Source organism: Rhinatrema bivittatum, chromosome 3, assembly GCF_901001135.1.
Source record: "Rhinatrema bivittatum chromosome 3, aRhiBiv1.1, whole genome shotgun sequence".
Lineage (NCBI taxonomy): Eukaryota > Metazoa > Chordata > Amphibia > Gymnophiona > Rhinatrematidae > Rhinatrema > Rhinatrema bivittatum.
Genome location: NC_042617.1, coordinates 492,888,972 through 492,914,491, shown reverse-complemented (window position 1 = coordinate 492,914,491; position 25,520 = coordinate 492,888,972). Strand labels below are relative to the sequence as shown.

The 25,520-nt window shown below is 43.6% G+C and overlaps 1 protein-coding gene across 2 annotated transcripts in view; it reads right to left on the bottom strand.

The window, feature by feature from the left end:
- The window catches only part of LOC115088124 (cytochrome P450 2K6-like), a 110,470-nt gene that overhangs the window by 21,684 nt on the left and 63,266 nt on the right, over window positions 1–25,520 (bottom strand). For both annotated transcript variants that reach the window (XM_029596098.1, XM_029596097.1), the window contains one exon: window positions 17,216–17,357. In XM_029596098.1, the coding sequence (XP_029451958.1) occupies window positions 17,216–17,357 (142 nt within the window). The remainder of the gene's footprint in view (window positions 1–17,215; window positions 17,358–25,520) is intronic.

The following is a 25,520-nucleotide window of genomic DNA, read 5'->3' as shown; positions in this document are numbered from 1 at the left end:
CAAACGCAAAGCTTTTTTGATGATGCGACCCCGTCTCCATGCCATTGCAGCTAAATTTGGCCTTCTTTATCCTGCCATGATGCGGGTAACTCATCGCAATGCTACGCAGCTTTTTCATGCTCCGGATGACTTGGGTGTTTATCTACAGTCCGTTGAAGGTCTACAGGACATGGTAACCTGATTATTTTTTTTTTTTTTGAACTCTACCTTTGGTTTTGGACCTCTCCTTTCACTAATTCCCGTGGACGTGTCTCATCTATCTTCCCGTGAAGCTCTAGGCGGCCCTTGGCCCTCCTTGAGGCCCCATTTTTTGGCTTTGAGCGATAGGCACGAATGTTAGTGTCTATCTTGTGCTCTTTTTTTGCACCCTTTTCCTGCATGTTGATTACTACTGTTTGGACACTGAATTTTTTCTTTCCTTTTTTTCCAGTCATTTTTGACTTATCTCTTTCAAACTTTGCGCATCCTTGTATCCCCACACATCATCGGTCCATGAGTCGCTATCTTGGCAGTTTCATTTGGATTACCACCTCACTCTGGGGACGATGGCGACCACCATAGACTCCATCAAGATGGTATCGCTCAATGTCAATGGGTTTACCCACCCGATCAAACGCAGGAAAATATTGACCTATCTACAAACGCTTAACACGGACATTGCCCTAATCCAGGAAACTCACCTCACGACTGCTGAATCTCTCAAACTCAAACAACAGTGGGTTGGTCAGGTGTTTTTCAGTCCGGCCCACAAGAAGAAAAGGGGCCCAGCGATTCTCATTCACAAACGTCTGAGTGTTTCAATTCTGCACCAAGAAATGGATCTCGAAGGGCGCTGGAATATTTTACAACTTAATTTGCAGAATAGCACTTACAATATTCTCAATCTTTATGCTCCTAATGCGGATGATCCTAATTTCTTTCAGGCTGTTTTTGCTCGACTGCTATCTCTGGTTTCCCACCCACTCATTATTGGCGGAGATTTCAACCAGCCGTTGGATCCTCTTCTGGACAAAAAAACAGAGGTCACATACACGACGTCTAAAGCTACCAAAGCTCTAGTTTCTCTCATTTCTCGACTTGGTCTCTCTGATCCATGGCGTCTCATGCACCCTACGGATAAAGACTTCACATTTTACTCTGCCCCACATTCTTCGTACTCTAGACTGGACTACTTTCTCACCTCCAGTTCTCTTTTGCCACATCTCCTTAAGGCTACTATATGTTCCATCCTGGTTTCGGACCACGCTGCGGTTGTCCTCCAGCTTCGACTTGCCTCCCCAATCAGTCTGGATAGACAATGGAGATTCAATACATCTCTCCTTTCGGACTCTGAATTTCACACATTCTTCTTGGACAAGACCTCCCAATATTTTGCTACCAATTCTGCTACTGCACCTTCTTCTGCTATATTGTGGGAAGCCTACAAGGCCACTCTCCGGGGCGAAGTGATCAGCTACTCTGCCTATAAGAAACGCATTCAAAGACAGGCGCTCCAACAATTACACTTTACCATCGAACACTTGGAGCGTTCACATCTTCAGTCTCCCTCTGCGCAGACTTTAACTCAGCTACTGAAAGCGCGGTATGATTATAATAAGCAACTCAGCGAACAGGCACGTCTACACCTTTTCCACTCCAAGACGCAATACTATGCGGAGAACAACAAATGTGGTCGTATGTTAGCTTCCTATCTTAAGAAAAAATCGGAGAGATCACGCGTCGCTAAGATCATCACTGACGCTGGACACACGCTCACGACTGACAAGGAGATATTACAATCTTTCCGAGACTTTTATGCTCAGCTTTATCAATCTGAAATGACTCCTTCTCAAGCAGCCTTGGACTCCTTTTTTGCCGCTTTGGACCATCCTCAACTTACAGATATGCAGCGTCAACAACTGGACCGGCCGATCACCCTCGAGGAAATATCCACTGCCATCATGTCTCTCTCTTTGAACAAAGCACCCGGCCCCGATGGCTTTAGTACAGACTTTTATCATGCTTTCAAAAAGACTCTTTCCCCTCATCTTCTCCATTTTTACTCCTCCCTGTCTTCTGTAAGTGCTGTCTCCTCCAATTTCACGGACGCACGGGTGGTGGTAATTCCAAAGCCAGGTCGAGATCCTTCTTTTCCCGCAAATTATCGGCCTATTTCCCTCTTAAATGTGGATTATAAAATTTTTACGAAAATACTTGCTATTCGCCTTTCTAAAGTACTTGGTTCCCTTATTCATGTTGACCAATCGGGATTTCTTAAGAACAGACTCATTGCTAACAATACTCGGATGTTTTTACACATCCAAGAATCTTTATTTAACACCCATGAACCGGCCATTGCGGTCTCGCTCGACGCGGAAAAGGCGTTTGATCGTATCGAATGGCCTTTTCTTTTTGAAACCCTGTCAAGATTTGGTTTTGGACACGTTTTCTCTCATTGGATTCATTTAATTTACAGTTCTCCCATTGCCTCCCTTTTTGTTAATGATCAGGTTTCCCCGCCATTCTCCTTGCACAGAGGAACCCGTCAAGGATGTCCCATATCTCCCCTACTTTTTGACCTGGCTTTGGAACCATTGCTTCTTGCTATTCGACAGTCTCCTCTGATTTCCGGTGTTCATATTGGTGAGGGGGAATATAAGCTTTCTGCCTATGCAGACGATGTTTTGCTCTTTTTGACTCGTCCAGTGCAATCCTTAACTCAACTCTTCTCTCTCATTGATTCCTACTCTGCTTTATCTGGCTACAAAGTGAACTGGAGTAAAACTGAATTTTTACCTTTAAATAACTTCTCTCGCACCCTGGATCTTTCCTCTTTTCCCATACAAAAAGCGAAATCCGGCTTACAATATTTAGGCATCCGTTTTTACTCGGATCCTCAGCAAACTTTACTTCTGTGTGAACAATCCACCTTGCAAAATATTAGGGAGACCACTCTTCGTTGGTCTCCATTACACCTATCCTGGTGGGGTAGATTAAACACTATCAAAATGACCCTTGCCCCGAAAATCACCTTTAAACTAGCGATGCTCCCTATCTTTTTCTCCCCTGATTTTTATAAACACCTAGATCGGGCTTTGCTCAAGTTTCTTTGGAACGATAGAGTTCCCAGGATAGCACTTCGTAAATTAAAAGCCTCAAAGGCCGAGGGTGGAGTCAATTTTCCTGATTTTCGCAAATATCATATGGCTTTTATCTTGCATCAAAGCTCCCATCTCTTTAATTCCGGGGATCCGGATCCAGACTCCCCTCGTTGGTTGGCCATTGAGCGTTATCTCATTAGTCCCACTCCTGCCCTGGCGTTCCCTGGTATGCATTTTTCTTCATATCATACACAAAATAGGATCTTACGGTCTTTACATCAGGCCTTACATGAATTTGACCATTTATGCCCTAAGGACAAACCCACCTGGTTAAACTCTAACTCCCTCCCCATTTGGAATACATTCAAAATTCGGATAGCTGGACGCCCCGTAAATTGGCCCCTCTGGTATGGGAAAGGTATTTGGTTCCTTTCCTCCATTATTTCCCATGGTCGCCTGCTTCCCTTTTCTTCTTTGCAGTCTTCCTTTCACCTTCCCTCCAGTCAATCTTATGCTTGGTTACAACTTCGAGACGCCCTTAAGGACTTGAACCTCTCCATGCTCCACTTAGACCAACCACCCTACTTGCTCTCCTTTTTTGCGAAAATTGACATTCATCGTCATCTTGCTTCTAAGCTATACAAATTGATGTGTACTCTTTCCTTTCCCAGCCCGGCCCTTGCTCTCCAACGCCTGTGGTCTGATGAGCTCGGTGTTCACCCTTCCCCTGCAGCCTGGACTCATGTCTGGTCTCGTTCAGTACGTGTCTCCTTATCCACTAGTTTATCTCAAACTTCCTTCTTTATTTTGCACAGAGCACTCTGGACTCCTTGGAAACTTCACAGAGCGGCCCTCTTGTCTTCTCACTGTTGTTGGTCATGTCATGGTGCTAAGGCGTCCTTGGAACATATGCTTTTTACCTGCATTTGTTTCCACTTTTTGGACGCAAGTTTGGACTAGGATATCATCCATTCTTTCTATATCAATGTCACTAACCTATGATTTGATAATCCTCAAAGGGGCACACCCGGCGGTCACTCTTCCGCTTCCCCACAGGAAGCTCCTTGACTTCCTCCTCCTTGTAGGACTACACACCATTACCTCTAACTGGAAACGCAGTGACTTCCTGTCGGAAGCATTGTGGTGGAACACGGTCTGTTTATATAGTAAATATGAAAGGGCTATGGCTATAAAATATAACAGATTGCCCACCTGGGAACGTATGTGGAAACCCCTTGACAATTACAACTCTTAACTCCCTCTGGTACTATCTTACCTGCCAGCTAGTATATGATGTCACTGTTGGAATACATGGATGTCGCCCACCTTGCCCTCTTCCTTTTTTTTTTTTTTTTTCTCTCTCCTCCCTGGCTACTCTTTCCTCCTTTTTCCTTTTGATGTTGTCATTGGCTCTCGGTGTCCTGCTTTATTTGCTGGTGCTCTTTACATTGCGAATTATTAAAGTTATAATTCTGTTGTTATGTTTCTCTACGTTCTGGTAGACATGTTGTTTTTTGAATGCTACTTGTCTTTATGTACTTGGTTGTTTGTAATCAGTGTCTACACTCTGTTAATAAAAATAAAAATATTACAACTTAAAAAAAAACAACAAAAACTTTATTGAGAGTTTGATCAGTCCCCTGTAGACCACTACCAGACATATAGGGGCGGATTTTAAGAGCCCTGCTCGCGTAAATCCACCCGGATTTACGCGAGCAGGGCCCTGCGCGCCGGTGCGCCTAGTTTACATAGGCCTACCGGCGCGCGCAGAGCCCCGGGACTCGCGTAAGTCCCGGGGTTCTCCGAGGGGAGCGTATCGGGGGCGTGTCGGGGGGCGGGCCCGGTCGTCACGGCGTTTTGGGGGCGTGTCAGCAGTGTTTTTGGGGCGGGTATGGGGGCGTGGCTACGGCCCGGGGCGGTCCGGGGGCGTGGCCGCGCCCTCCGTACCCGCCCCCAGGTCGCGTCCCGGCGCGCAGGAGGCCCGCTGATGCGCGGGGATTTACGCCTCCCTCCGGGAGGCGTAAATCCCCTGACAAAGGTAAGGGGGGGGCTTAGACAGGGCCAGGTGGGTGGGTTAGGTAGGGGAAGGGAGGGGAAGGTGAGGGGAGGGCAAAAGGAAGTTCCCTCCGAGGCCGCTCCGATTTCGGAGCGGCCTTGGAGGGAACGGGGGTAGGCTGCGCGGCTCGGCGCGCGCCGGCTATACAGAATTGATAGCCTTGCGCGCGCCGATCCAGGATTTTAGTGGATACGCGCAGCTCCGCGTGTATCTACTAAAATCCAGCGTACTTTTGCTTGCGCCTGATGCGCCAGCAAAAGTAGGCCTATTCGCATAGTTTGAAAATCTACCCCATAGTGAATTCACTAATACATTTAAAGGACGTTAATTAGACACATTCCTACTCAAATAGCAACATAAAATTTAACTAGGAACTAAACAAAATTGAGATGAAGGCAGCAAGACCAACAGCAAGCAAGTCCAGCAGCAGCAAGTCCAGCAGCAAGAGGGGGGCTTCCCAGTCTTTTGCATCGCGTGTCACATGTATGATTTTATACCCGCCCGTGAGAAGTTGTACATGTGCATGCGATGCAAAGAGCTCCTGGCTCTCAGAGAACGAGTCTGATCTCTGGAGCCTAGAGTGGCAGACCTGGAGGAGCTGAGGCAGACAGAGAGCTATATAGATGAGACCTTCAGGGACATAGTAGCCAAGTCCCAACTTCAGACTGGCAGCCCTGGTGCTGCCTTGGAGGAAGAAGGTCTCATGATTGGAGAGCATCAACTTGGTACAGCAGGAAAGGATCCTGTAGCAAGGATCTGCTCTCCAGGTGATGCATTGTCCTTTCACACCGAGGATATCTCCCCAAGGCCTACAGCCCAGGAGGGAAGGGTTAGGTTGGCCGTCATAGTTGGTGATTCAATTATTAGGAATGTAGACAGCTGGGTAGCAGGTGGGCGTGAGGATTGCCTGGTAACATGCCTACCTGGTGCGAAGGTGGCGGACCTCACGCGTCACCTAGATAGGATTTTAGAGAGTGCTGGGGAGAAGCCGGCTGTCGTGGTACATGTGGGCACCAACAACATAGGAAAATGTGGGAGGGAGGTTCTGGAAGCCAAATTTAGGCTCTTAGGTAGAAAGCTTAAATCCAGAACCTCCAGGGTAGCATTCTCTGAAATGCTCCCTGTTCCACGCGCAGGTCACCAAAGGCAGGCAGAGCTCCGGAGTCTCAATGTGTGGATGAGACGATGGTGAAAGGAAGAGGGATTCAGTTTTTTTAGGAACTGGGGAACCTTTTGGGGAAGGGGGAGTCTCTTCCGAAGGGATGGGCTCCACCTTAACCAGGGTGGAACCAGACTGCTGGTGCTAACCTTCAAAAAGGAGATAGAGCAGCTTTAAAACTAGAAAAAGGGGAAATTCGACAGTTGCTCAGCAGCGCATGGTTCAGAGAGAGGTAACTTCAAAGGATACTAATGATGCATTAGAATGAGGGCATCCCAACAGTGAGGTTCCAATAATAAGAAATGTAGTCCAAGAGCCTGTAACTAAAAACTCACCTGAGCTAAAAAATTCTAACTTATCGCTATCAATTAAAAAGCAGAATGAAAATACAAACAAAAAACAAACTTTGAAATGTTTGTATGCTAATGCCAGAAGTCTAAGAAGTAATATGGGAAAATTAGAATGTATAGCAGTGAATGATGACATAGACTTAATTGGCATCTCAAAGACATAGTGGAAGGAGGATAACCTATGGGACAGTGCTATACCAGGGTACAAATTATATCGCATTGACAGAGGGGAGCACCCGGGAGGCGGTGTGACGCTTTATGTCCGGGTTGGCATAGAGTCTAACAGGATAAACATCCTGCATGAGACTAAATGCACAATTGAATCTTTTTTGGGTAGAAATCCCTTGTGAGTCGGGGAAGACTATAGTGATAGGAATATACTACTGTCCACCTGGTCAAGATGGTGAGACTGACAGTGAAATGCTAAGAGAAATTAGGGAAGCTAACCAAATTGGTAGTGTGGTAATAATGGGAGACTTCAATTACCTAGGAACACTGGTGCAAGTACAGAGATACAGTTCCATTCGATCAGTAAACTATATTTTTATTGTGAACATTCATAATACATTCACTGTGGCATCTCCGTTAGTGTAACAGCAAGAAGCTTACAGTCCCCCGACACGGTCCCGTGTTTCGCGGTGGCTGCATCGGGAGGGACCAGGTGATATTCAAAATCTTATACAAGACCATCAGGATAAGATTTTGAATATCACCTGGTCCCTCCCGATGCAGCCATCGCGAAACACGGGACCGTGTTGGGGGACTGTAAGCTTCTTGCTGTTACACTAACGGAGTTGCCACAGTGAATGTATTATGAATGTTCACAATAAAAATATAGTTTACTGATCGAATGGAACTGTATCTCTCTACTTGCACCAGTGTTCCTATGTACTTGCTTATGTGCAAGGTTTGCTTCTGCTCAATATTAGACTTCAATTACCCCAATATTGACTGGGTAAATGTATCATCGGGACACGCAAGAGAGATCCAGTTCCTGGATGAAATAAATGATAGCTTTATGGAGCAATTGGTTCAAGAACCAATGAGAGAGGGAGCAATTTTAGATCTAATTCTCAGTAGAGCACAAGATTTGGTGAGAGAGGTAACGGTGGTGGGGCCGCTTGGCAATAGTGATCATAATATGATCAAATTTGAATTAATGACTGGAAGGGGAACAGTAAGCAAATCCACGGCTCTCATGCTAAATGCTCAAAAGGGAAACTGATGAAATGATAAAAATCGTTAGAAAAAAACTGAAAGGAGCAGCTACAAAGGTAAAAAGTGTGCAACAGGCGTGGTCATTGTTAAGAAATGCCATCCTAGAAACACAGTCCAGATGTATTCCACACATTAAGAAAGGTGGAAAGAAGGCAATACGATTACCGGCATGGTTAAAAGGGGAGGTGAAAGAAGCTATTTTAGCCAAAAGATATTCATTCAAAAATTGGAAGAAGGATCAAACAGAAGAAAATAGGATAATGCATAAATGTTGGCAAGTTAAATGTAAGACATTGATAAGACAGGCTAAGAGAGAATTTGAAAAGAAGTTGGCCATAGAGGCAAAAACTCACAGTAAAAGCTTTTTAAAATATATCCGAAGCAGAAAGCCTGTGAGGGAGTCATTTGGACCGTTAGATGATCAAGGAGTTAAAGGAGCACTTAGAGAAGATAGGGCCATCATGGAAAGATTAAATGATTTCTTTGCTTCGGTGTTTATTGAAGAGGATGTTGGGGATGTACCCATACTGGAGAAGGTTTTCATGGGTAATGATTCAGATGGACTGAACCAAATCACTGTGAACCTAGAAGATGTGGTAGACCTGATTGACAAACTGAAGACTAGTAAATCACCTGGACCAGATGGTATACACCCCAGAGTTCTAAAGGAACTAGAAAATGAAATTTCAGACCTATTAGTAAAAATGTGTAAACTATAATTAAAATCATCCATTGTACCTGAAGACTGGAGGATAGCTATTATAACCCCAATATTTGAAAAGGGCTCCAGGGGCGATCTGGGAAAGTACAGACCAGTTAGCCTGACTTCAGTGCCAGGAAAAATAGTGGAAAGTGTTCTAAACTTCAAAATCACAGAACATATAGAAAGACATTGTTTAATGGAACAAAGTCAGCATGGCTTTACCCAAAGCAAGTCTTGCCTCACAAATCTGCTTTACTTTTTTGAAGGAATTAATAAACATGTGGATAAAGGTGAACCGGTAGATGTAGTGTACTTGTATTTTCAGAAGGCGTTTGACAAAGTTCCTCATGAGAGGCTTCTAGGAAAAGTAAAAAGTCATGGGATAGATAGCGATGTCCTTTCATGGATTACAAACTGGCTAAGGACAGGAAACAGAGAGTAGGATTAAATGGACAATTTTCTCATTGGAAGGGAGAGGACAGTGGAGTGCTTCAGGGATGTGTATTGGGACCCTTACTTTTCAATATATTTATAAATGATCTGGAAAGAAATACGACGAGTGAGGCAATCAAATTTGCAGATGATACAAACTCTTTCAGAGTAGTTAAATCACAAGCAGATTGTGATAAATTGCAGGAAGACCTTGTGAGACTGGAAAATTGGGCATCAAAATGGCAGATGAAATTTAATGTGGATAAGTGCAAGGTGATGCATATAGGGAAAAATAACCCATGCCATAGTTACACAATGTTAGGTTCCATATTAGGAGAAAGAGATCTAGGATAACACATTGAAATCATCGATTCAGTGTGCTGCAGCAGTCAAAAAAGCAAACAGAATGTTGGGAATTATTAGAAAGAGAATGGTGAATAAAACAGAAAATGTCATAATGCCTCTGTATCGCTCCATGATGAGACCGCACCATGAATACTGTGTACAATTCTGGTCGCCGCATCTCAAAAAAGATATAATTGCGATGGAGAAGGTACAGAGAAGGGCTACCAAAACGATAAGGGAAATGGAACAGCTCCCCTATGACGAAAGACTAAAGAGGTTAGGACTTTTCAGCTTGAAAAAGAGACGGCTGAGGGGGGATATGATAGAGGTGTTTAAAATCATGAGAGGTCTAGAACGGGTAGATATGAATTGGTTATTTATGCTTTCGGATAATAGAAAGACTAGGGGGCACTCCATGAAGTTAGCATGTGGCACATTTAAAACTAATTGGAGAAAGTTCTTTTTCACTCAACGCACAATTAAACTCTGGAATTTGTTTCCAGAGGATGTGGTTAGTGCAGTTAGTATAGCTGTGTTTAGAAAAGGATTGGATAAGTTCTTGGAGGAGAAGTCCATTACCTGTAGGGATGTGAATCGTTTTTTAACGATTAAAATTATCGTCCGATAATTGTAATATCGTCTTAAATCGTTATAGAACACGATACAATGGAAATTCTAACGATTTATCGTTAAAAATCGTTAAATCGTGTTAGTGCGCACTAACTCCGAGTTAGTGCGCACTAACTCGAGTTAGTGCTCACTAACTGAAAATGATACAAATTGACACTTTCCAGGTCAGTAAAGGTCAGTTAGGAATGAATATGTGTTCCTATTGGCTGGCTGCCCTCTTATTTATTGATGTTAACCAGGTTCCCACTGAGGTGATGGTTGGGGGGATGGGAAATGGAAATGGAAACTCAGGAACACTAACAGAAAATGATACAAATTATTGACACTATCCAGGTCAGTAAAGGTCAGTTAGGAATGAATATGTATTCCTATTGGCTGGCTGCCCTCTTATCTATTGATGTTACCAAGGTTCCAAATGAAGTGATGGTTGGGGGGATGGGAAATGAAAACTGTTGGTAGTTGACAAAAAAAGTAATGTGATCAGTCAATATGACTAGAACCTGTGCCCTATTCCTGATACCAGGGGTGTTGTGATCTTCCTGCACTCAGTGCCCTATCCCTGATACCAGTCTGAGACAGCTCCCTCCCTGCATTACTAGTGAGAGGCTGGCTTCACAGACAGGGGGGAGCTGCCTGACCCTCACTCCTGACTTCCCCCATGTCCCAGCTAGTGAATGGTGTGTGGGTGAGGGGGGGGGGGGAGGATGGTGAAGTCTGAGACAGCTCCCTCCCTGCATTACTAGTGAGAGGCTGGCTTCACAGACAGGGGGGAGCTGCCTGACCCTCACTCCTGACTTTCCCCATGTCCCAGCTAGTGAATGGTCTGTGGGTGAGGGGGGGGGGAGAGGATGGTGAAGTCTGAGACAGCTCCCTCCCTGCATTACTAGTGAGAGGCTGGCTTCACAGACAGGGGGGAGCTGCCTGACCCTCACTCCTGACTTCCCCCATGTCCCAGCTAGTGAATGGTGTGTGGGTGAGGGGGGGGAGGGAGGATGGTGAAGTCTGAGACAGCTCCCTCCCTGCATTAATAGTGAGAGGCTGGCTTCACAGACAGGGGGGAGCTGCCTGACCCTCCCTCCTGACGTCCCCCATGTCCCAGCTAGTGAATGGTGTGTGGGTGAGGGGGGGGGAGGATGGTGAAGTCTGAGACAGCTCCCTCCCTGCATTACTAGTGAGAGGCTGGCTTCACAGACAGGGGGGAGCTGCCTGACCCTCACTCCTGACTTTCCCCATGTCCCAGCTAGTGAATGGTGTGTGGGTGAGGGGGGGGGGAGAGGATGGTGAAGTCTGAGACAGCTCCCTCCCTGCATTACTAGTGAGAGGCTGGCTTCACAGACAGGGGGGAGCTGCCTGACCCTCACTCCTGACTTCCCCCATGTCCCAGCTAGTGAATGGTGTGTGGGTGAGGGGGGGGGAGAGGATGGTGAAGTCTGAGACAGCTCCCTCCCTGCATTACTAGTGAGAGGCTGGCTTCACAGACAGGGGGGAGCTGCCTGACCCTCACTCCTGACTTCCCCCATGTCCCAGCTAGTGAATGGTGTGTGGGTGAGGGGGGGGGGAGGATGGTGAAGTCTGAGACAGCTCCCTCGCTGCATTACTAGTGAGAGGCTGGCTTCACAGACAGGGGGGAGCTGCCTGACCCTCACTCCTGACTTCCCCCATGTCCCAGCTAGTGAATGGTGTGTGGGTGAGGGGGGGGGGGGGGAGGATGGTGAAGTCTGAGACAGCTCCCTCCCTGCATTACTAGTGAGAGGCTGGCTTCACAGACAGGGGGGAGCTGCCTGACCCTCACTCCTGACTTTCCCCATGTCCCAGCTAGTGAATGGTGTGTGGGTGAGGGCGGGGGGGAGAGGATGGTGAAGTCTGAGACAGCTCCCTCCCTGCATTACTAGTGAGAGGCTGGCTTCACAGACAGGGGTGAGCTGCCTGACCCTCACTCCTGACTTCCCCCATGTCCCAGCTAGTGAATGGTGAGGGGGGGGAGGATGGTGAAGTCTGAGACAGCTCCCTCCCTGCATTACTAGTGAGAGGCTGGCTTCACAGACAAGGGGGCGCTGTCTGACCCTCACTCCTGACTTCCCCCATGTCCCAGCTAGTGAATGGTGTGTGGGTGAGGGGGGGGGGGGAGGATGGTGAAGTCTGAGACAGCTCCCTCCCTGCATTACTAGTGAGAGGCTGGCTTCACAGACAGGGGGGAGCTGCCTGACCCTCACTCCTGACTTTCCCCATGTCCCAGCTAGTGAATGGTGTGTGGGTGAGGGGGGTGGGGGGTGGGGGGAGAGGATGGTGAAGTCTGAGACAGCTCCCTCCCTGCATTACTAGTGAGAGGCTGGCTTCACAGACAGGGGGGAGCTGCCTGACCCTCACTCCTGACTTCCCCCATGTCCCAGCTAGTGAATGGTGTGTGGGTGAGGGGGGGGCGAGGATGGTGAAGTCTGAGACAGATCCCTCCCTGCATTACTAGTGAGAGGCTGGCTTCACAGACAGGGGGGAGCTGCCTGACCCTCACTCCTGACTTCCCCCATGTCCCAGCTAGTGAATGGTGTGTGGGTGAGGGGGGGGGAGGATGGTGAAGTCTGAGACAGCTCCCTCCCTGCATTACTAGTGAGAGGCTGGCTTCACAGACAGGGGGGAGCTGCCTGACCCTCACTCCTCCGGGGTATTGTGATCTTCCTGCACACAGTGCCCTATCCCTGAAACCAGGGGTGTTGTGATCTTCCTGCATGCAGTGCCCTATCCCTATTAATACCAGGAGTGTTGTGATCTTCCTGCATGCAGTGCCCTATCCCTAATACCAGTGGTGTTGTGATCTTCCTGCACACAGTGCCCTATTCCTGATACCAGGAGTGTTGTGATCTTCCTGCATGCAGTGCCCTATCCCTGATACCGGGATGTGTGCAAGAAGATCCCAACACCCCCGGTATCAGGAATAGGGCACTGTGTGCAGGAAGATCACAACACCCCTGGTAATAGGGATAGGGCACTGTGTGCAGGAAGATCACAACACTCCTGGTATTAATAGGGATAGGGCACTGTGTGCAGGAAGATCACAACACCCCTGGTGCCAGGGTTAGGGCACTGTGTGCAGGAAGATCACAACACTCCTGGTATTAATAGGGATAGGGCACTGTGTGCAGGAAGATCACAACACCTCTGGTGCCAGGGTTAGGGCACTGTGTGCAGGAAGATCACAACACTCCTGGTATTAATAGGGATAGGGCACTGTGTGCAGGAAGATCACAATACCCCTGGTATCAGGGTTAGGGCACAAGTTCTAGTCACATTAACTGATCACATTACTTGTTTTGTCAAGCTACCAACTGTTTCCATTTCCCATCCCCCATATACTGTCAGTGGGAAGCTTGGTAAAATGAATAAATAAGAGGGCAGCCAATAGGAATACATATTCATTCCTAAACTGACCTTAACTGACCTGAAAAGTGTCAAATTGTATCATTTTCAGTTAGTGCGCACTAACTCCCAGTTAGTGCGCACTAACTCCCGTTAGTGGGCACTAACTCGAGTTAGTGCGCACTAATCGGAAAAAACGATTTTTAACGATTTTTTAACTAAAAAATCGTGCCTAACACGATTTTCTTGCCCTGCCACACGATTTCTATTGTTAAGACGATATAGAAAACGATTCACATCTCTAATTACCTGCTATTAATTAAGTTGACTTATAAATTAGCCACTGCTATTACTAGCAATGGTAACATGGAATAGACTTAGTTTTTGGGTACTTGCCAGGTTCTTATGACCTAGATTGGCCATTGTTGGAAACAGGATGCTGGGCTTGATGGACCCTTGGTCTGACCTATTATGGCATGTTCTTATGTTCTTATGTCCAATGACGTGGGGTTCCTATCAAAATAAAACTTCATCAATTGGCCTCCTGGCCCAATTTCCACCACACCACCACAAATATCATTAATCCCCACTGACCAGGACCCCGCTCAGACTCCTCTAACTTTAAAATAAAAAAGCTTTTTTGTGCATCAGCCCTCCAGACCTCCTCCCCTCTCTTCCTGGTAAATACTTAAAAATATACTGCCTTCTTTTTCCCCTCAACATCCCCCCCCATGCCACCAACCTGCCCTTGAAGCCCTCCCAAACATCCAGTACCTGAGTGACTCATTTTAAAATCCAGGATAATGGTTCAGAGCGATCCCAGGTGCTTTCATGGTACTTATTAATAGCACTAGAAGTGTTTACTATCAGCATAAATGTTCAGCCCTCGTGGAATAGGACAGGTAAATGTAAATCGATTATTTACTTTTAATAAAATACATATATTAGGGGACATTCCATGAAGTTAGTAAATAGCACATTCAAAACAAATTGGAGAAAATTATTTTTCATTCAACGCAAAATTGATTCATTATCGGAGAAAGTAGTAATGGCAATTAGCATAGCTGGGTTTTAGAATGGTTTGGACAAATTCCTGGAGATATCCATAAACTATTTAACCAAGTAGATTTACAGGCAAATTTTCAAAGAAGTTATGTATGCAAATATAATATACTATTATAGCAATTTTCAAAAGCCGACTTACATGGGTAAAGTGCATTTACATATGTAAACCCCAGATTTAAGCATGTAAATGCTTTTGAAAATCAGGGTTTAGGGAATAGCCACTACTTATCACTGCACTATTGCAGCATGGGATCTATTTACTGTTTGGGATCTTGCCAGGTACTTGTGACCTGGATTGGCCACTGTTGGAAACAGGATACTGGACTTGATGGACCCTTGGTTTGATCCAGTATGGCAATTCTTATGTTCTTCTTATGTTCTTTTGTAGGATGGATCACTAGGCATAACCTTGATGAGTGTCTGTTTCCATGATCAGTTTGAAATCTTGGTAAAGTGTCTGTAGCAACCCTGGCAATCAGTGCACAATGGCAGAGAAAGATAGGCTGGAATGTCAATAATGTATCAGTTTATTTAATTATTTGCCATGGGAAAGATAGAGGAAGAGAGTGCCAGAGAGGCCTATTGCTGATATTCCACCACACACAAACATTTCATATGCTAAAAATTGGGAAACAGTTACACTACTTCAGATTATATTGTTAAATCAGAGAAAGATCCCAAGGAGACCAAGATGGCTGCCATCTGAGAAGCAAGTCAAGAGAGCTCTCTCTGTGCTCCGTTTCCTGGATCAATTACTTTGCTGTACTGCCTCATACAAAGTGGAAGGCAAAGTTAAGGGAGAACACTTACTCTTCTCCCTTACTGGATTCTCATCAGCCCCAGATTGAGGGTTTCTTTTCAGCCCTGTCCGCTACTATCACTGCTAGAGATGGCCACTTCGGGGACCGATGCTGAGTGAATGCTGGCCCCATTGGCTGAGGAGATCTCATTGAGTCCTAGTGCACTAATAACACTCTCCCCTTCATTTTGCAAGTTTGTACTGAAGCTGTGTCCCTTCCATTTGACCCTAAAGAGAGTCGTGGACTGTTGGCATCTGGAGGAGCCGATGTAGAAGAGGCCAGAGAAAACATTGTCATTGTCTCACCTGGGGATTTAATTCCTGGAAAAAAGCTTTCCTTTTCTTTGGAGGTCTTGAGGGTGGAAAATCCCCTGATTTAGGTTTCTACATTAGTTTTTCCATGGGAATGTGGAAGGCAATAATATCCCTATGAGTGTAGGCAGTGGGGAAATCCAGGTATGTCTGATACCTAAAACTGTTTTTTTAAGCCAGCAGTGATAGTACTCGAAGCAGTATGGAATGCCTTGGTGTCCTTGGAATCTCTTATTTCTTCTTTAACCAGTGATACTTTGGATACCAATCATCATGTATTAGCGACTGAAAGAATGGTTACAAGTCATGATGCAAAAGTTGAAGCTTTGGAATCTCGAGTCTCTTCAGTTGAGAAAGTACAACATAGATTGGTTCAATCTGATTTGGTTCACACTAAGAAGCTAGAGAATGCTGAGAATTCTTTAAGATCTTTGAAGTTGAGGGTTCTTAATTTCCCATTAATATGATTTCTCCATTTGATCTCTTTAAGAGTTATATATCTCAAGTTTTTAAGATTCCATCTGATGCTATGCTGGTTATCACTAAAGTGTATTATTTGCCACAATATGAGGATGGAACAGTTGAAAATCAACCTCAAGATTCACCTTTAAACTTGATGGATTTACTTGAATCATCTCAGGAGATAGAGTTTTCTAAAAGAGAAACTTTAATGGTATATTTTGCTTCATATCAGATAGGAACTCTGTACTTAGATTTTTCTTTCATAACCATCTATAGCTGTTCCATGGTCAGAAAATCTGGATATATCCCGATGTTACTATAATACCCCCAAGAGCATAGGAAAAAATGTCTCTCTATGAGATCTGAAGTGTTGACTTTGGGGGCACCATTTATATTGAGATCCTTGCAAATGTTTGAAACATCTTAATATTAACTGTATCATTTTGAACCTTCTCAACTGCGGTCATTCCTTGATTCTCACACCTAGGTAACACTCTTATTTAGGATTAGCTAATAGGATGTAGCATTGGGGTTAGCCTCTCACCTTTCTTTTTACATTTTACTTTGTAATTTTCATTCTTTTTTCTCTCTTAGGACCTTATTTTCCAAGATTATTGCAGGCTTGCGCTAACAGCACAAGCTTGCGATAGCTAGCGAAGGTAGCGCACGCCTGCGCTACCTACATCGGGGCAGAGTCAGCCCCAGAAGAGGAGGAGTCGGGGTGTCACCGGGGCCGACTCTGCGAGGACGCCGCAAACAGAAAAAAGGTAAGGGCCTTTTCGCTGCCTATTTCGCGCCCAATAACTACACCTTCTATGGTGTAGTTATTGGGCGCGATGCCGGCAGCGATCGCATCACGGAGGTGCGATCGCTGCTGGCTAGCGCAGGACCGCTCCCCGTTTTGGCCCCTCGCCCCTCATTACCGCAGTTTTCTAAAGTACTGCAGGCCTGCGGTACTTTAGAAAATGAGGCCCTTAATCTCCCCTTTTTCTTATTATTTTGAGATATATGTAATGATATACCTATTTATGTTTGACTTTTTTGCCTTTTTTCATGTCATGTATTGAGCATATCTCTTTTTCTGGTACAAGTTATTCTTGTGTTTAATATTAAATTCATTAAAAATCCAAAATTAAAAAAAAACCAGTTAAAATGCCATTTTTAAGAACTCATGTCAAATCAGTTTGTAACTTATAACACCCTTGAACTGGCATACTATAATGGAAAGTGATAAATTATAATACATTTCTTACCCTGAATTTCTGGGTATTTCATCATTAATAGTAGAGCCCAGTTAAGTGTAGTGGAAGTTGTCTCCGTTCCAGCAATAAACAAGTTTCTCACAACAGAAGTTAAATTATCATCATGGAAATATGAATTTGGGTTAGCCTTTTCCTATAAATTAAAATCATAAATTGAACTGTAAATGTTTTAAAAATAATTTAAATAATCAAAACAATTAAACATATAGAGATACCTAGGTCTCCACTAGATGGCTCTAGATCCCTACCCTTGCATTTAGTCAGCTAGAAGGGATATATCATTCCTTACAGCACCTCCTCATGAGGCTGGCTGGGCTGTATAATCTTATTCCAGAAATTGGGGTGAATTTAGGTATAGATGAGGCAGTGTAGCTTTGAGTTTGTTAAAGGAAGATGTATTTTGTGTGCTGTCCAAGTTAGGCCCTCAGTCTAGCATGGTGAGGGAGAAACACAACCCTGCCAGCTCTTTGTGTAAAAGATTGTAGGGAGGATGGAAAAGAGAGGTTTTGTTCACTTTTAAATACTTTCAATATTTTTTACTTCTAGCCTGTACCGTCTGGGAGGCAGAAACACCCTCTCCAGGAATGCAAGAGGAAACTGTATCCCTTTTTTGCCTAGCCAAGAGGAGGTTACAGAGCCATGGAAAGATTCCAGTATTAAGATCTCCTTCCAGAGTAGAACTTTTTCCCCAAAAGGTCCCAGGATATACAAATTGAAGAAAAGAGAAGGAAGACCCCTGGAGACCCCCAAATGGAGCTTCCACCCCAGGATACAGGATCACATATAGGCTGGAGATTGGGACATTAACCATGGACCACAGGACCTCATGGAAATTACACTCTGATAGGACATCCCAGCCATGTTACAATACCTATTCTTCCCCAATGGAGAATACCAAGATCTCAATTCCCCACACTGAGGGACACTTACAAAGGAAAATAATGTCTAAAATCCAGTACTATAAAGCCATCATTAAATCTGGATGTAACTGGACCTTAAGTTACTTATACATTTTGATTGTCTTACTAAAATTCACAGTAAAATATTATTTGAAAATCTATCTAGTGAGTCTTGCCTAGTCTGTTCAGGTATCTTCCCCAAAGAGCTAAGGAAACCATACACTGAAGGTTTCCCGTGCCTGGGCCCAGAAGTTTAGGCTACCCCCCACAGAAAAGTATCCACCCCTTGGAGATAGGAGAGTTTGTTAAATGGTTAAAGAGTAAGCCCATTTTAACATTCTTTTATGGCTCTTTGGAATGAGACATATTACCCAGAAAAGGGTTACAAACATATAGAATAATACTGTGTTACAGATTGACATCCATCAATTTAATTTTAAAAGAAACTATAGGAATTTTTCACATACTGTATAATGAACCATCAAAACTTGAAAAACAGAGAAGAAGGAGAAAAGAGAAATCAGGACAGGTTAGGTACTTTGCTGTTAGATGCACTATGCTTCTAAGACAAAAATTAATTTGTCTTATGCTGACGACATTCAATTAATTTGTCTTAGAAGCATAGTGCATCTAACAGCAAAGTACCTAACCTGTCCTGATTTCTCTTTTCTCCTTCTTCTCTGTTTTTCAAGTTACACATTACATTCTTATATACAGATTGTGTTTGTCTTCTGTCTTTTGTGCTATGTATATGTCCTGACACCTGAAGAATGCTGTGAGTGAAATATATGTTTTTATGTAAATGTCTACACTTAATTTGTTTGTGGTTCTGACTATTCATTGTTATCTAATAATAAAGTGGAAAACATTATATAGATTAATAATAGTAGAGTAATAGCCATGATGAAATCTTCTCATTAATTAATTTGAATTTGAAGCATAGTGCAACTAACAGCAAAGTACCTAACCTGTCCTGATTTCTCTTTTCTCCTTCTTCTCTGTTTTTCAAGTTACACATTACATTCTAGCTCTACTACAGTGTGTTCCATAACTATAGAAAATTAGTGATGCAAAAGTTCCTATTATCACTGAGATGTGTTGAGATAGATAGACAAGATATATTTCTTCCATGTCCATTTTCTAATAATCAGCAGTGGGCCCAGAGGTGTCCACAAAGCAGATTTATCTCCCTTCCCAATTCAAACAGGATCATTATCTAATATTTAAAGTATTTGTCATCAGTCCCAGTGAGAATTATATTTTCTCAAATTAAACACAATTTTGGTGAAATCTTGTTACAATATGTTATTTAGTGCTGTATTTATGATATGTGTTTGTGACATAGGGCCTCATTTTCTAAAGTATCGCAGGCCTGCGATACTTTAGAAAATCGCGCTAATAGGGGGGCAGGGGCGAAAGCGGGGGGGGGGGGGGGGGGGGCGGTCAGGCAGCGATCGCACCTCCGTGATGCGATCGCTTCCGGCATCGCGCCCAATAACTACACCATAGAAGGTGTAGTTATTGGGCGTATGGACTAAGGAAAATGTGTATGGACTAAGGAAAATGTGTAACAGGACCCATAGTTTTCCCCCATACTAGTAGTGGTGCCCTTAACTTTAATGGCCACCGTGGTCTCAACAGACCTAGTGAACCAGTATGTTAGAGATGGAGGTCTCAACAGACACTACCCCTGTTATGAGGTTATAGTTAAAGAGCTGTTAAGGAGGTGTGGCACTCCTTAGTGGGAGGGGTCTTAATATCAATAAAAGTTTGACATGTGAATAATATCAATCATGTTTGACATGTGAATAATGTTTTTATCATAGCTCTTGTAAATATTTCAATTTTGTACCCTGTATATATTTACCTTATTGCCCTCTTGTTACACCTCCTAATATCTCATTACGAGTTACGCTATACTTCCTCCTGCTCTACTTTTCTCTTGTGTAATCTGCACATTTTATGCTCCCCTCCCCCCTCCCTGTTCATTGTACTTTGTTTCCAAGCTGTCTGTTATAATGTAAACCGGCATGATGTTTGCACACTAATGCCGGTATATAAAAGTTTTAAATAAATAAATAAATAAAGTTCTGCAACCATGTGATGCAGGTGCAGTCTGGGATGTCAGTATTTAGAGAGTCAGAGATTAAGGAGTTTTGAAGTAGGATTCTAGGAGTTGGAGTCTTGGTATCTGTAAGTAAGTTTAGGGGTGCAGGGACCTATCTGCTATGGGACACTTCCAGTTCCCCTCCCACTTTACTTCATATCCTAAGTTCAGAATAAAGACAATGTGTTCTCCTCAGAATTAGACTTTTATTTATCATATTTGGTAGGATTTAGCATTTAGAAGATAACAATTACTGTTTCTAACATCCTAGCCACTAAATACCAATTTACCCTAAAGAAAGTTCTGTATAATGGGTGGTTTCAAACATGCCATAAACTTTAGCCTGCTTACTATATTAATACTTATGGCTAACTTACTTACCCCTGGTCCCAACTTCAGGTGATCTCCCTGTTTACCCCAGAAACAGGCTCTGGCTGGAGATCTGGAAAATGTGGGTGGGGAAGGAGGCTTGCTTCTGGATCTGGTACTGACAGATCTGGTAGGCTATCTGTGGCTTGCTTTGGTTCTGGTACTAGCAGAGCTGCTGGGCTGATCTTGGCCACTCACCATCTCAGACTCTGTGTCACTGACCAGCCCTAAGCAGGATGTCTCTGGTCTCCTTGCCATACCTAGTCTTCTCCCTCTATGAAACATTACTAATCTCTCTAACAGATACCGTACTTCGTGGATTCGACAGTGGAAAACACTACATCATGATACTACTAGATCTGTCCGCAGCATTTGACACAGTAAACCATGACATACTATTGAAAAGACTGGAAGAAATTGGATTACAAAACAAAACAATTAAATGGTTCATTTCCTACCTTAACAATAGATCCTATCAGGTATAGATAAAAAACTCAATATCAGACAAAATCACACTAAAGACAGGAGTCCCCCAGGGCTCAGCACTTTCAGCAACTCTATTTAACATTTACATGCTCCCCCTCTGCCACCTACTGGCTGGTCTAGGTGTCATACACTACATATATGCTGACGACATTCAATAATTCTACCAATTGAAGAATCAATTGAAAAAACTCTAAATTGCAATGCTATACCTAGACATAATTAAACAACTATTAAACCAAATGGAACTAGTAATCAACATTGAAAAAACAGAATTTATACATCTTGAACGAAAAAACATCGAAAGAATTCAAAATCCCATTCGACTTAAAAATGACAAATCAGTAGACTTAACTGATAAAGCTAGAAACCTAGGAGTAATTATAGACACGGAACTGAGCCTTAAGCAACACATACCAATAAAAACAAGAGAAGGCTGCGCCAAACTAATGATCCTTAGAAGACTAAAACCCTTATTAAATCAGGAACACTTTTGTACAGTACTACAAGCTTTAATATTTGCCAGCACGGACTACTGCAACACACTTTTCCTAGGATTACCATACACCACTATCAGGCCACTGCAAATACTACAGAACTCGGCTGCCAGAATACTTACTGGTAAAGGCAGAAGAGATCATATCACCCAAACACTTGCAGATTTGCACTGGCTCCCAATAGAACAAAGAATTCAATTTAAAGCACTATGCACAGTTCATAAGCTAACGACGAAAACTCGGACTGGCTAAACACCGCATTACGACTACATGTCCCCCAAAGAAATCTCAGATCAGCCAATAAAGCTCTACTAACCATACCCTCAGTCAAAACAGCAAAGTTGACCCAAGTTAGAGAGAGAGCACTATCTTTGGCAGGACCATTATTATGGAACACATTACCACTAGAATTAAGACTAATGAAAGAAATAAAACTCTTCAAAAAAGGCTTAAAAACATGGCTCTTCAAAAAAGCATTTCACAGTGAGGTAACGGAATAACACATACACAAAGCAGGAAATCACCAAGAAAAAGCAGTATTGCTTACTTTTGTTATTTTCTCACAATTTAAGTATTAAATTATAAAGACAGTTAATAGTAAATGGTAACCACACACTTTCCCATTTAGAGTATATTATCGAACTATGTAACCGTATAATAATGGCACCCCTTTGATAAATTAGAAACCACATATTTGTGCCTAACTGTAAACCGTTGTGATGGTGCTCTACTATACGACAGTATATAAAAGTTTTAAATAAATAAATAAATAAATAAATAAATAAATAAATGATAGCAGAAGGTGCTGGATGGCTTTGGGTCCGCTCTTTTTTCTTTATTTGTCTCATCTTATACTTTCCAGCTGTTAAATATGCATAAGCTTGTGCATAATCATGTAGTGGGTGGAGGGTCTTTGCTGCATTGCAGGTCTTTTCCCCCTCCCCTTTTCTTCAGGGGGGTTCCTGCATGTCTGTATGCCAAGCTACATGCCAGTGTCAGTGTTTTCTACATTTCAGAATGCTCCCCCTTCATCCAAATTTAAGGGTCTCTCTGACCTCTGGACTAGGGATGGGAATCGGGCTTCAGACAATTGAAAATATCGGACTATATTTTCAAAATCGTCAGAAATTGGGGGCTCCCCCAAAACAATAGGAAAACCCCATGATATTGATCATGGGGGTTCTCTTATGGTTTTGGGGGAGGGCAGGAAAAATGGCACACAAAAATAACCCCTAAACCCACCCCGACCCTCTAAAACTAAACCCTTTTAGTTTTAGTGGTCCAGTGGGGGTACCGGGAGTGATCTCCCGCTCCCGGGCCATCCTCCCGCTCCTGGGCCATCGGCTGCCACTAATCAAAATGGTGCCGATGGCCTTTTGCCTTTACCATGTGACAGGGCATCCGTGCCATTGGCCGGCCCCTGTCACATGGTAGGAGTACTGGATGGCCCGCGCCATTTTTAAAAACTGAAGTCACAGACCAGCCAAAGGAAGTCCAGAGTAGAGATGTGAATCGGAACCGGAATCGATTTTTAAAAATGGCGCGGGCCATCCAGTGCTCCTACCATGTGACAGTGGCCAGCCAATGGCATGGATACCCTGTCACATGGTAAGGAGAAAGGGCCATCAGCGCCATTTAGATTAGTGGCAGCCGACGGCCCGGGAGTGGGAGGATGGCCCGGGAGCGGGAGATCACTCCCGGGACCCCCACTGGACGACCAGGTACCTGTAAAATGTTTTTGGGGGGTCGGAAGGGTGGGGGAAGCTAAGGGGTTAGTTTTAAAGGGTCGGGGTGGGTTTTTTGTTTATCGGCTCGGGCACAGCTGATAAACAAAACCGCGATCGGGCCCAATGCAAAAATACCCACATGTGAATCGGAACCGGAATCTGAATCGATTCCGGTTCCGATTCACATCTCTACTCTGGACTTCCTTTGGCTGGTCTGTGACTTCAGTTTATGAGCTTAAGTGATCTCATTGTCCCTCTGCCTTGGTTTTATTTACACAGGTTCTTACAAACAGGCAGATCTTGATAAGAATTCTCAGTACTAGTTTAAAGTTATTATCTGGTCAAAGTTGCTTTTCTTTAGCTGTGACAGTGTTTTTGGCCTGTCAGTATACATATCTGCAAACGTCTTGGCTATTATGATTCATATTTGATGCTTTCAGTGGTAAAACATGGGATATCTCCCTACATATCCATCTCACCACAGAGTGGTGCCAGTAGGACTAGCTCCTTTACAGGTAAAGTTCCAGGAATGAGGAGAAACATAATTATTTCCTGCCTGGGGAAAGTGGTGTATACAAATTAAAAGTTGTCGGAAGGAAATGTGAAGGGATATACCTTATCCATGCTTGATAAGTTTTTTTGGTGAAGTGTGTGCCTTGGAGGATTTCATCTTCAGTGAGAGAAAAAAAGATGGCCCAATTTTAAAAGGGAAAAAATAAAGAACCCAAACCAAACAGTCCTATCACCGAAAAAATAAAAAAAACCACAAAAGGACACTGTGTATAACTTTCAGGGCTATGACACTATATAAATATTCTTGTCTGATGATGATGAAATCGCATCAGCAAGCCTGACAATGGCAGTATATCTTACAACTGCCGTCCGGTCTGATCGTCATTTGCGGGGTATTTCTTTTTAAGACGTATTGCTTTGAAAATTATTGAAGTAACAAATCAAAAGACATATGAGTCTGTTCCTGTAAGCATAGATTTAATATTAGACCCGACAGTGGCCGGTGTTTCGCAATTTATCAGTCGCTTCTTCAGGAGTGTATTTTGTTATAACAGATTCTGCAATTGAAGGAAAAGACATACTCAATAAAAAACCAAAAATCTTTTTCAAAAAATGATACTTAACTTTGATGTCAACAGCAGGACCAACCTTCTTCCCGGACAAATGCGTCTCAAACATTTCTAATGTATGCGGAACAGAGACTACCCTGAACTGGTTGTACCTTTAAGTAGCCTGCGCTTTTTAAGACGTGATGACGTATGTCGCGTCTTAGTAACTACTGAAGCAAGCGAAAAGTGTCTCGTTATCATAGTAATCAATTGATGGACTTCACAGGAAAACCTGCAATTCAAGTGCTGAGTTTAACCCATCAGGATCCACCGTGCCCAGAGAGACTGGCTTTTTTTTACCACGTCCTTCAGAGCCCACAGATACTCTGACCTGCGTCCTCCCTTTCTCATCCATGACTCACAAAATGAAATGCATTATTCATCAAAATTGGCATATTCTACAAATTCCTAATGAATTTCAAGAAACACCAAGATTTGCTTTTTCATGAGGAACCAATATAAAAGACCAATTGGTTCACTCTGATTCATCAATCATCATTTCATCAAATAATATAGGAGCACATACAGCATGTGGCGCTTGTACTGTTTGCCATGTAATGATCAATACTTCAGCCCTATATTTTTCCAGACATGATTTCACTTTTATTTTGAGAAAGTTCACAGATTGCCGGTCAACAGGGGTTATATATTTAATTCAATGCCCATATAATCTCTGGTATATAGGAAAAACCAAGCAGGCTCTTAAAATCCGCCTCATCGAACATCGATCATGTATATCCACGGGCCGCCTCACGGCTCCATTGACATCTCATTGTATCCAACAGATGCACACATTTGACAATCTAAAGGTATGTGTTCTTGAACAATTGTCTCCGAATTGGAGGGGAGGAGATTACAATACCCAGTTATTACAAGCAGAGCAACCATGGATCCACCGATTGGTCACGGTGGATCCTGATGGGCTAAACTCAGCATTTAAATTGCAAGTTTTCCTGTGAAGTCCATCGATTGATTACTATGGTAACAAGATGCTTTTATCCTGCTTCAGTAGTTACTAAGATGCGTCATACGTCATCACGTCTTAAAAAGCGCGAGCTACTTAAAGGTACAATGGGTTCAGGGTGGTCTCTGT